Below are 12,674 nucleotides of genomic sequence, written 5' to 3' on the forward strand. Positions count from 1 at the left end.
AAATAAAACTGCAGAGATGATCAAATACACTGAAAGAAAGCTCTATTTGTGGGGAGAAAATGACAAATTTCAGCATTGCATGACTGCGCAATTGTCAGTTAAACTAATGCAGCGCCGTATCGCAAAAAATGGCCTTGTCAGGAAGGGGGTAAATCCTCTGGAGGGCAAGTGGTTAAATTAGTTGAAGGTCATTTTCAGCAGCTCCGCCTTCTTACTTCCCTATATATACTGTAGGCCATTCATTTCACTTCACGGATTGCATTGGTTGTTACCGATATGTGGTGAAATTGCATGACCACCACTGCTAGACTCCATATGATTTCTTATCCTAATAATCTAATGATTGTCAGGTATGTGTTTTTGGAAACCCTCTATATACTCACCTTGCATAGGACTTTGATTCTTTATTTTACATTTTTGACTTTCACTATATTTCTATTTGAACTTTTTACTTTCATGCAGCTTGGGTTTACTGTATGTCATGGCCTTTTTGGACATCGTATACTGGCTATAAGTGGGTTACTGCAACTTCCCGATTACCTCCACTACATGTTGTATGGTCCTCTCTCCTTTGTTGACTGAGGTAGGAGTTTAATGGACTTTTCCATACTATTCACTGTACTCTAATCTACATATACTGTTTTTGACCCTATAATTTGTTGTGTAAAGTTTGGGCTACGTGATAAATGGGAATACGTAGACAAGCATCTTGGATGTCTACTGATGCCATGTAATCCCTTTGTCTCAGAGAGGCAATAACTGACCTTGCAGATTCCATGTGAAACTGGAATGTGAAGATACCAGTTTAGGATTTTAGGTCCAGGATAGAATGAATACACAGTGTGTTTTTTCACTGTGAACAGGTTTGCATAGAATACTTTGAACCTTTACTCAAGAGAAACCAGAACAGCCACGCTCTAGGACAAGACAAGAGAAGGTTCAGGGTGATCAGCAGATCTGGCTGTCCTTGAAGATTTCAGTTGGTTTGAAAGTAGAAAAATAATGATGGGTCGAGCTTTGAACTCTATTTTGTAGGTCTGAGATGTGTGTGACCCAGAGAAAAGTGCACTGTAACAGATGTCCCCCAACTCTTAGGAGTGAAGGCACTCTTCCACTGTGAAGAGGGTTTTGGGTTGGATCTAGAAGGTTTTGTGTTCAAAATCTTGCCTTTAAAAAGGAAGGACTGAATTTTGGCTTTAAAAGGGTAATTCTACTTCTGTGGGGGAAAAAATAAAAACAAGAGAAAAAAATGATATAGCTTACACTATTGGTACACAAGTCATATAACAATTGAATATTAAAAATTGCCTTTTGCAATTTGCAGTGCTGTAATTTCTGTAAAATGCAATGCAATATGGCAACCTGGATTTGTACAGAACGTCCCCCATAAATTTCATTTACTGATTTTCCCAGAAGTCTGCACTAAGACACGTCAGATTTTGAGAATCCAGTGCAACAAAGGTAATTTTTGCTGAGATACTCCCAAAAGAGAAATCATGTCTAAAGGGAGGCAAACCTTGCCGCTTTCCTTTTCAGAGCCTTGCAGGTGCAGCAGCTGACTGATAGTTCCAAAATCACTCCTATAGAGATTCTCTCTGCACATGGACACAGACATGAAAAGGATTGAGTGGTGGCCCTACAATCAATGAAAAAAACAGATGCTTGAAGATAATAGGCCCAACAACAGTCCAAGCATCTGGGACAGATAGTCAAAGGACTATTTTAATATCACTCCTAAGGTAAATCAGAATTGTATGATAGGCCTTTAAGGCTGGATGTGGAAAAAACATCCCTTTTCCCTAGAAAAGTGTCTAAAGTGAGCATCAGAGAGTAAATACAGCGGGTAAAATAAGTATTGAACCAGGTTGTCACTTTTCTTGGTAAATATAGTACTAAAGGTGCTATTGACATGATATTTTCACCACATATCAGTAACAACCAATGCAATCCATACAAAGAAACCAAAAACAAATAAGTTCAGAAATTAAGTTATATGTAATAAAATGGAATGACACAGGGAAAAAGCATTGAAAACATGAACAAAGGGAGGTACAAAAAGGCATGGAAATCCAAGACACCAGCTGAAATCTATCAGTAATTAGAAAGCAATCCTGCCCCTTGTCAGTGCAAATTAATATCAGCTGGTTCAGTCTCAACTGATAGCATATAAAAAGGTCTCATTACCAAGGTGTCTCACAAAAAGCAAAGAGCTCTCTCAAGACCTTTGCAACCTTATTGTTGCAAAACATAATGATGGCATTGGTTACAGAAGGATTTACAAACTTTTGAATGTTCCAGAGAGCACTGTTGGGGCCATAATCCGGAAGTGGAAAGAACATAATTTCACCATAAACTGGCCACGACAAGGTGCTCCTCACAAGATTTCTGACAGAGAAGTGAAAAGAATTATTAGAAGAGTTGTCCAGGAGCCAAGGACCACTTGTAGAGAGCTTCAGAAAGACCTAGAATTAGCAGGTAGACTTGTTTCAAAGAAAACAATAAGTAATCTATTCAACTGCCATGGCCTGTATGCACACTCACTATGCTAGACTCCATTGCTGAAGAAAAAGCATGTTGAAGCTCATTTAAAGTTTGCTTCACAACATTTAGACAAGCCTGTAAAACACTGGGAGAATATAACCTGGTCAGATGAAATCAAAATTTAACTCTTTGGATGCCATATTACACCATGTTTGGAGGTCAAATGACTCTGCACATTATCCCAAAACACCATACCAATAGTTTAGAGGTGGGAACATCATGGTGTGGAGCTGTTTTTCAGCAAATGGTACTGGCAAACTTAAATTCATTTAAGGAAGGATGACCGAAAAAAAAATACCAAGACATTCTTGATAAAAATCTATTGCTATCTACCAGGATGATGAAGATGGACATTTTAGCAAGACAATCTAAAACACAAAGCCAAGGAAACTTTGAAATTGGTTTTAATGAAAAAAAGGTGCTAGAATGGCCCAGCCAATCACCTGACTTAAATCCAATAGAAAATCTATGGAAAGAACTAAAGATTAACGTTCATAGAAGAGGCCCATGGAACCTTTAAGATTTGAAGAGTTTGTGTGGAAGAATGGACCAAAATCACACCTTAGCAATTTCTCCATACAGGTGGTGTCTTGATGCTGTCATTACCAACAAACTATTTTGGTATGAAGTATTAAATAAATTTCAGTTAGCATGTTCAATACTTTTTGCCTGTGTCCTTCCATTATTTTATACATAACCTCATTTCTGAACTTATTTGTGTTGGTTTCTTTGTATGTATGGATTGCATAGGTTGTTACCAACATATGGTGAAAATTTCATGTTGATAGCACCTTTAGAAATATATTTACTGAGAAAAATGGTGATGTATTCAATACTTATTTTACCCCCTGTATATGTCTGTAATAGATTCTTCTGGGCCAGTTTGGTGCAATGAGAATCACTGGTTTCTCTTCCAGTTTTATCTTGTGGAGCAAACAAGGTCAAATTCACACTGAGGAAGAAATGGGGGTGGGGGCATAGATTAGCTTGAACTGAGACCATAGAATTTAGAAAGAATCCAGTACCAGAGCTAAAGTTTGCTTGGTTCTGGCCACCAACAGAAGTAGTTGGAGTAGAATCTGGAAGCCAGGATGTCTACACTTGGAATCCCACATCTTACAAGCTGAAGATGTCTGAGTGAAGGGCCCATTCCCCTTAGACCAAGAGATGGCACCTGAGGTAATCAGTTTTCGACTTGCCCACCACGCCTGGGATATGGACTGCATAGATTGCTGGACAGTGAGTCTCCATCCATGAGATTATATGGCTTCAAGGCTGCATGACTCCTGGTGCCCTTTTGATGTTTAATATAGGCCCTGGCTGTGGCATTGTCTGACTGCACTCTGACTGGGTGCACTTGCAGAAGAGAGTCTAATGTTGGACAGCCATTTGTATATTATTGTGGGATGTCTATGACCTCAGTTCTCAAGTGTAAAGCTGGCCATAGATTGTGCAATTTTCTTTCCTGCTTGAATCCCTCCCATGGAACTATTGTGTTCTCCCAGCCGGAGGGGGGGGGGGGGGGGTTTCGCAGGGGGCAGCCATCACTGCCGGGAGAACAGTGATTATTGCTACTGGCTATAGCCACTGGCAATAATTACATGATAATACCAACAGGCTGGTTGTATCCAAGTTATACAATAATCAAATTGGGTACAATCAGCCTGCCCAGTCCCTGCTTAACCGACTGAGATTCGAACCTATGGCAGGCTTAAGCTGAGAGGGGGAGAGAGAGAGAAAGAATGAAAGAAAATATGAATCATCTTCTCCTGAAGAAAGACCTTTGATTTGATGTGTCCAGGACCAGACTCAAGTATCCAAACACAGCGAAAGCTGGCGAGCAGATTTTTGAAAACTGAACACCCAGCCAAAAGCCTGAAGCATCTAAATTGTCCTGTGGATTTTTGCAGATAACTAGAAAACGAGAGGAGCCTTTCAGGAGAAAGTCCTCTAGATAACCGAATGCCCTGAGTTCCGAAAAGGGCAAGAAGATACTGTAAGCTAGAACCATTGTGGATACTCTCAGAGCAGAGGATAGGCTGAAAGGCTGTGCAACAAACTGGAAATGACTGTCTGATACTGCAAAGTGCATATGGCATGGATAAATAGGAATATGCAGATAGGCAGGCACCTTAGATGTCTAAGGATGCCAAATATTACCTTGTCTCAAATGCAAAAACTGACCTTACAGATTCCATGCATAATTTTGGAATTGGAAGGTATTTGTTGGGGGATTTTAAGTTCAGAACAAGGTGACTATCCCTCTTGGGCTTTGGTACGATGAACAGGTTTGAACAGAAAACTTTGAACCTATCTTGTGGAGGCACTGGCACAACTAATACCGGTACAAGAGATGGTTCTGCAAATCTGACTCCTTGGGTAAGTTTTAGTTGATTTGAGAGAAGAATGTAGTGAAGAAGTAGAGTTTTGAACTCTATTTTGTGTCCTTTGAAACGAACAACCCAACTCACAGGTCTGGGATGCCACCCCCCCACACACACACACTCTTAGAAGTGAGGGTGCCCCTTCATTGGGAAAGGCTTTGGGGAAAACTTGGTGGGCTTTGTATCCCAGGTCTTTCACTGATAGGAAGGGCTGAGACAACCACATTGAACAATCGAACAAAAGTTAGTCGAGTAATCAATTTCATACGTAGTGTTAACATCTTCAGTATATGTGGAAGTGATGCAGTGTGTCTGTGACCTTGTAGCCACACCCTTCCGCCCAGAATGAGCGTTCAATGCCCTGCCGCCCAAAACGAGCATTATCCTTTGTTGCAGGGACCAGCATTAGAATGCATTATTAATAGATACTTTGCGGCCTCCAAAGTGGAAGCATCTTCGCACGCTCGTTGTTTCTTCACGAACGTATGGTTGATATTCAACATGGATGAGGCCCAGATTTAAAAAATTTGTATAATTCCACTTGGTGTTTTGGCAATCCAAAAATATAAACATAGGACAACATGCAAGAGAAGAATTTGGACCAAGCTGTGGTTGCAGAACTGAGACCAATATTCAAACTAATTTGAGAATTAAAGGAGAATAATCCAATGACTACAGGAACTGAGGATGTCTGATGCCGGTTTCCAATAACTACTGTATACATAAAAAAATAATATGCATAATTCTGTTTTCATTATCTCATTAGGCCAATCTACTTTTAACATTTGGATTTTTCATTTGTGTTTACGAAGATTCCTTGGACATAAACATCCGGGTCATTTTCTGTTTCCGCTTATGCATGATAGCACTTGATAATTGTTTTTTTTGGACAACTGTCATACCACCGCATAGAAAATTGGTCTTTCGCATGCGAAACTACATTTTTTCGTTCACAATATCGTTATCAGTTATAACATCCTGCTAATCAACGAAGAGAAAATCGGACGATCATTTGGTCAACAAAATTTTTTGTACAATTGTTTTGCCGCGTATTCCTACCATTAGGTTTTGAAGTTAAACCCTGGTTACAGTGGTTGGGTACTCTGTGCTTTGAGAAGGTAGATGCTCCTGAGAGGGATGTTTTAGAATCTTCCAATGTCAAATTAAAGCCATCTAACCTGTAACCTCTCTGAGGAAGTGCCTCCCCAAAAATACATCTGCCTTGAAAGAGCATACATGTGAGGTGCTTTTTGCAGGCAACTTCAGCTGTGAAGGTTTTGAGCCACAACATTCTACTCGTGAATGGAGATTAAACCCATTTTGGAAATTTGTACCATCAAATGTTCTAGAACATCCATACATAAGAGCAAAGCAGAAGAGAATTGCTGTAACTGCTCTGTTAAAGCACAGTCCTGAAATATAGGATCATGTTGGTTGCTTATTGTCCTAGTCTTAATTGCAGTACTGAGATTGCATTGAGAGCTGGTTGCAGTGCTGGGTAAAAAGTAAAGAGCTTTAAAGTAGACCTATAGGAAAACTTTTTTTTTCATTTTAGATTTTAGAGTATGGGAGGGTTATAACCCATCACTTTTTTTGCTATCTATGTTCCAATTTCGAGATTTAACTTTACTTCCTCTCCCATAGGAAAAACGGGAAGTGAGGGGAAATCCCTGCAAATTAAAAGAGAAGGATGGAAATTGAAAAAATGTCATACTCATTTAGGTGGATGCAGCATTGGTCCGATGCTTTATCTTTCCCACACAACTTTTAAGACTGAGATCTGAGCAATCAAAGACCGCTGGTTGCTTGGTTCTTCTATTTCAGTAAGCAGAGAGCCGGTGACTTATGTTACTGACTCTCTGTTCTGCCCCTCCAGTGCTCACTGGAGTGCTGGGCTTTGGAGAGGGTGATTTGTTAAGAGGCTGAGACAGCTGCCAGTCAGGAATTTGGGTTCAAGAGCCTGGACCAGCTCAGTGATGTCACCCGACATTGGACTTTAGCCCACTGTTGGCTGAATACAGGTCACTTTTGGCCCTACTTCTCCCTTAAGGGAATCCACTGGGGTTCACCTGATCACCAATCTCCCATTGGAAGATTTCCCCTCTATTACTTTTCCGGGCACAACCCATAATTTTTTTACTTTCACTTATTTAATGATAATGGTAAGCAGGACAAAATAGGCAAAATATCCCTAATGGCAGCACAGACAGCAAAACAAATCTAATTAGTGGTCTAATCCCTCACCACGTTGTCCAAAACTTAAAAAAAAAAAAAAAAAAAAAGAAAAAGTCTTGTATTTAGTTTAACTTTCATCTTTCTGGGTGGATCTCATATGACATTCTCCCGCGGAAAAGAGCCATGCTGTTGCACAATCTGTCATGGGCTGTGTCCACTGGACACAGCCGATGACAAATCACTGTATTGGGCTGCTGCGGGTACCATGAGATCATTGTGACCAGTCACAGCAGATCACATAATTGTAAAACAATCATGTAAATGATTCATGCCATTCATTGTGTACAATTGTTTCTAGCTGTGATTGGTCACAGCTAGCAACAAAATTCCATTTGTACCATGTGATTAGCTGTGGCCAATCACAGATCATCACAACAATACACACTGAATGAAACAATTTAATTTAATAAAAATGTTTGCTCATAGCAGTGAATTTCACTGACATAAGCAATCATAATGTGCAAAAAAAGAAAAAAAAATCCTGATCACTTCTAGTACAATGTTACTAGAATTTCTTCATTTTCCAAAAAATTAAATGGAAAAAAAAACCATGCATATTACTAAATACCTTGGACTGCCTACTTTCCAAAAAGGGGTCATTTGGGGAATATTTGTCCTGTCCTGGCATTTGTGTGCCTCAAGAAATTAGGCTGTCAGTACTTCAGGGTTGATCAATTTTCAGATACATACCATAGTTTGTGGACTCTATGGGCCAAATCACACTGACATACGCTAAAATGTATGGAAGATGGATGTACATTTCCATCCATTTTAGTTGCGTACTGACGTTCATGGACATGCATTTTAGCGTGTGTTAAAGCGTACTGTATTTTCACATTATATTCCATGAATTGCCATTGACATTCTCTTACATCTGTTTCGCTAAAATGCATACATCTTGCATTTCAGTGCAATGCAGGTCAACACAGCGTTATGGTGTGAATAAGACACATTGGAAATTGTTTTTCAGATGTCCTTCTATTGAACTGCCTTTTATAGCTGCGCTAAAACACAGATTAACGCACTGGTGTGAAATTGCCCTATAACTTACCTACAAACTAAATAATAAACATTGATTTGGGTGATTTTTACCAAAGAAAAGTAGCAGAATACATTTTGGCCTATATTTAGGATGAAAGATTGTTTAAATTTTATACCAGAAACAAAGAAACGTGTTTTTTTCAAAGTGCAACAGCTCTGTGAGCTGAAAATTGGCCTGGCCAGTAAGGGAGTGAAAGAGCCCGTTATTGAAGTGGTTAAAGTGTATCCCAAAGTTTCTATCAACAGAATAAAGGAACATCTGCAATTGGTACAGCGAGGCATTTGTTTAAGAATGAGATGACAGGATCAACTACTGGAAAAGGCCATATCTTAGTGAACACCTTATTCATTGCATAGTGTTCAGCTAAGAATTTTGGAGTAAAAAATCTTTTCTGGGGCAATTCATTCATCATAGATTCCACATTCTAATTGTTGATGAACAGGGAATGTCTGTAGGGAATTTACATGTCTCTATGTACCCAGAGATGGTGATAAACCAAGCTTTTGTGTACAGCGACCATGAGCATCCACATTCGCAAGCACGATTTTAAATAATTGTTTTGTGTACATCTCTTACTGTCAGGAATGGACTCGCCACTGGTGGTGGGACTCACCTGCCTTGTGGGCTGCAGTACCAGTGCTGGCCAGCGGGTGCTCTCAGCAGCCAGAATCTCACTCCTGCAGTCAAGCCATCACCTGAGGCTGATTGCAGGAGGTGTATTTAAGCAGGATCAGGCCTGCAATCAGTGCTTTGGTGTATTGTTCCCATGAGCCTGAACCTGATCCTGTCATCTGCCTGCCTTCCTGATCCCTCTGCCTGACTCCTGACATTGATAGAACTCTGCCTGCACCGACCTCGACTATTCCAGACCACTCTCCTGCCTGCTCCTCTGGTATCTTGTCTGCCTGATTGTTCCTGACCCAGCCCGTCTGACTACGCTCTGCCTGCTCCTTTTTACCTTGTCTGCCCGATGGTTCCTGACCCGGCCTGCCTGACCACTCCACCTTACCAGCCCTGACTACTCTTGTCTGTGTGCTTGTACTTTCCGTTATCAGTTGGAGGTTTGGTTTTGTTTATATTGTGCGTTTATATTTTTGTATAGCCTAATAAATTATATTGTTTACACCATACTTGAGCCTGCGTTTCCCTGCGTTAGCCCACACACCTCTGGTCATACCTGGAGCCCTGACACTTACAGTATATCCCTTCCTGAATCTTGCAGTTTCAGGTTAAATTTTGTTTTAGCATTAATCTAATGGCAGAAGTAACCATTTTAGAACACAGAGATAGTAATAAATTAAAAAAGGAAATCATTTTTATTTTATATATTGTATACATCTACAAATATATACATTTTACTTCATGAATTTTATAATACAGAATATTTTATAACAATCATAACAAATGTGCATTTCTAAATGGTCATGATACTATGCTGGTTGCTTTTCTTAGTGCCAAATATCCAGTGACAACATCAGTGGGAAGCATTCTGATGTAATTAAATTCTTCTATTGTGCTGAATCGAAGCTTACTTTGAGGGTCGGTATAATTGGCCTAGGAAGCAGACAAAGAAAAATAAATATAAAATTGTATCACTTATAGATCATATTAGCAATTTATAAGTATAATACTTTACAAACGTACTTAACCACTTGCTGTCCAGGTCAATTCTGGCACTTCTCATATACATGTAAAAATTTGCATTTTTTTGCTTGAAAATTACTTTGCTTTCAGAAAATACATAATATTTTGGAATTAAGTCCTTGGAGAATAAAAAATTGTGGGGTTTGCAATTTTTTTTGTGTCACACAATACTTACACAGCGGTTTGTCAAACACAAATTTTTGAGAAAAAATAAATACACTTTAATAAATTTTAGTGTATACAAACACAATAGAATACTGTGGTTTTTTGGGGTCTATTAGACCCCAGATCTTTCCTCTGCCCTCCAAAGCAGTCAAACAGAGCTTGCAAACAAGCTAACCAAAACTGGAAGTGACAAAATCTGCCGCTTCTTCCTAGTGCATCCAATGTGACTGGCTGCAGGCTCCCTTATAATGTAATATTGAAGGGTTTCGTTTTTTTTACATTGGCAATGCTGACTAAAAATGCTTTGATCCTGCCAATGTCCTCCACCCAGCCCAACTTACCCAACACTGCCCTAGTAGCGTTTTCATCTTGCATGCATTTATCTGAACATAGAACTGAAGTATACTATGATGATGCACAGTGTGCCTACAAACCCATTGTCAGTCTGTGACATCACATGTCAAAATATCACTGTACAACCCTGCGTAGAATAACTGACAACAGTTGATGTAACCAGCACTGGTTGGATGCTGCGGCCAGGATCAGGGCCCCAGCCCTTCTCATGAATTATAAGCCCTAACACTTAAAAAGGTGGGTATTTGAAGCACTTGTGTGTATTTAATAAAGGCAAATAGGTTGTTCATTGTGCAAAGGAAGTTTCCTTAGAGCTTAGTGAATATAGTGAAACTTAACTTTGCAAAGAATACCAGATCACGCGTCAGGAAACTATATAAAAAGAAAAAAGCATTTTTGCTTGAACATGATTTGTTGATAAAAGTCAGCAAAGCTTCACCTCATTCACTAAGCTATGGGGATATTTTCCCTTGCAAAATGAACATCCTATTTGTCTTTGGTAAATCAACCCCACTTTGCCTATCTGGCATTTTCTAGTTTATATATAACTACCTTGACATTTGGCTACTCCAGTAGTGTTTCTTAACAGGTACTATAAGAAACGCCAAATCATACTTTTTTTTTTTTTTTTTTTAAATACAGTTTTAGTTCAATTCTGATTTTATCATTTTTGTGGTTAAAAACAAAAACAAAAAAAAATCACGAAACCCAAAATGCTTTTGTATTATACTCGTCTAAATTCTTCTTTAAAAAAATCTGCTTTGAGTGGCAATAAATAATTAAGTTGCTTTGTTTATTATACACGAGTTTCTTCATTAAAGTAGATCTAAACCCTAACGGAATTTCATTTAGTTTCCTAATGTGTGTCATAAATAACTGCCATGTTTTTTTCTTCAAGAAAATAACAGGATTTTTTTTTTGAGTTCATGACGGGGACACAGGGTTAAATTCTAATACAATAAGGTTATACTGTTGGAGGAGATTGGAAACTAGCAACCAAAGCTGTTAATTAGTCAGATATAATCCATCTTACTGCCATCAAGCTCCAGTTTTGTAGAAAAGCAGTAGTAGCAGAAAGACAGAGGAGTGGGACCCCTAATCAAGTCCAAGAAAGGGGTTTTATGGTAATTACAGAAATCTATCCTTTTTTTCTCAACAGGGGACACAAGGTTAATTCTGATACAATATGGACCTCAAAAACAATTGTCTAACTGAGGAATGGGCAACACAGCAAACAATATGCCAACAATCTCACCAAAACATCAGTGTACAACTGGGGTAGCTGACAGCTCAAAGAGCTGTCTGAAGGACCCCACATCCAAAGGTGGCATCAGTAGAGGCCTGAAAATCCACCTGGTAGAATTTAGTGAACATGAGACAAGGTGGCAGCCTTGCAACTTTGAGAAACTCCTCCCTGATTCTGAAAGCTCCAAGAAGCACTCACTAATCTAGTGGAGTGCACCTTGATAGGAAAGGTGGAACCTTGTCAATAAGCCTATATGCTTGAATGATGAGCAGCCTAAGCCACCAAGCTAGAGTGAAGTGAGTGGATGTCCCTTCTAGGAACCCTTCGAATTGACAAAAAAAAACAAAAAAAAAAACAGTCGGACCATCAGGAGGAAGTAGAAAATAAAAAATAAACTTGAACAGCTAGCAGAATACTGGATAAGTGCTGGTGCAGGAAAGAGCAATAGAAGCATAATGTCCTGGTTAAGGTAAAAGGGAGAAATCCCCTGAGAGAGAAAGGAGGCCTTAGAACCCAAGACAATCATGTCCCTGTTTAGTACCAGAAGGTGCCTTACAAGACCAGGCTGTCAACTCAGGACCTCACCTTTATAGATTTACCGCTGCTCAAGGTAGAGAGACTCACAATCTCCAAGCACAACTACTCCTGTAGGTGCTAGCCCAGCTCATGTGCTGCATAAATGAGAACAAAGGACATCCGATTGCACTCCAAACAATCCACTTTATTGAACCAAGATAAAACCAATACAGACAGTGGAAATACAGTGGGGGACTGGCAGGTAAATACGTTTCACGCTAAAGACAGCGCTTATTCATAAGCCATAATCTTTTCATCCTTTTTTAGTACCAAGAGACTTCTGGTTCATCTTTTGATGGTTGACATGCCACCACTGTAGTGTTGTCCCACCGATTCTGGGTCTGGTGACCCCACAGTTTAGAGGTCCGGCAGTGAGGGGATAACGGAGCTTCCTTCTGCAACCAAATGTCCTATGCGGAAGGGGTATCCAGGACTCCTCCCCAGCAGACCAGATTGACACACGTGAGAATCTACCAGACCAACAAAA

The 12,674-nt window shown here is 39.6% G+C and overlaps 1 protein-coding gene across 1 annotated transcript in view; it reads right to left on the reverse strand.

Moving 5' to 3' along the window:
• Positions 1-9,495: 9,495 nt before the first annotated feature.
• INO80C (INO80 complex subunit C) overlaps positions 9,496-12,674 on the reverse strand; it is a 33,469-nt gene continuing 30,290 nt past the window's right edge. Inside the window, exon 4 of the mRNA XM_089689073.1 lies at positions 9,496-9,756. Coding sequence (XP_089545199.1) covers positions 9,625-9,756 — 132 coding nt within the window. The 3' untranslated portion in view covers positions 9,496-9,624. The remainder of the gene's footprint in view (positions 9,757-12,674) is intronic.

Source organism: Staurois parvus, unplaced genomic scaffold (assembly GCF_062004578.1).
Source record: "Staurois parvus isolate SC_StPar_1 unplaced genomic scaffold, SC_StPar_1.0 ptg000468l, whole genome shotgun sequence".
In the NCBI taxonomy this organism is placed as follows: Eukaryota; Metazoa; Chordata; class Amphibia; order Anura; family Ranidae; genus Staurois; species Staurois parvus.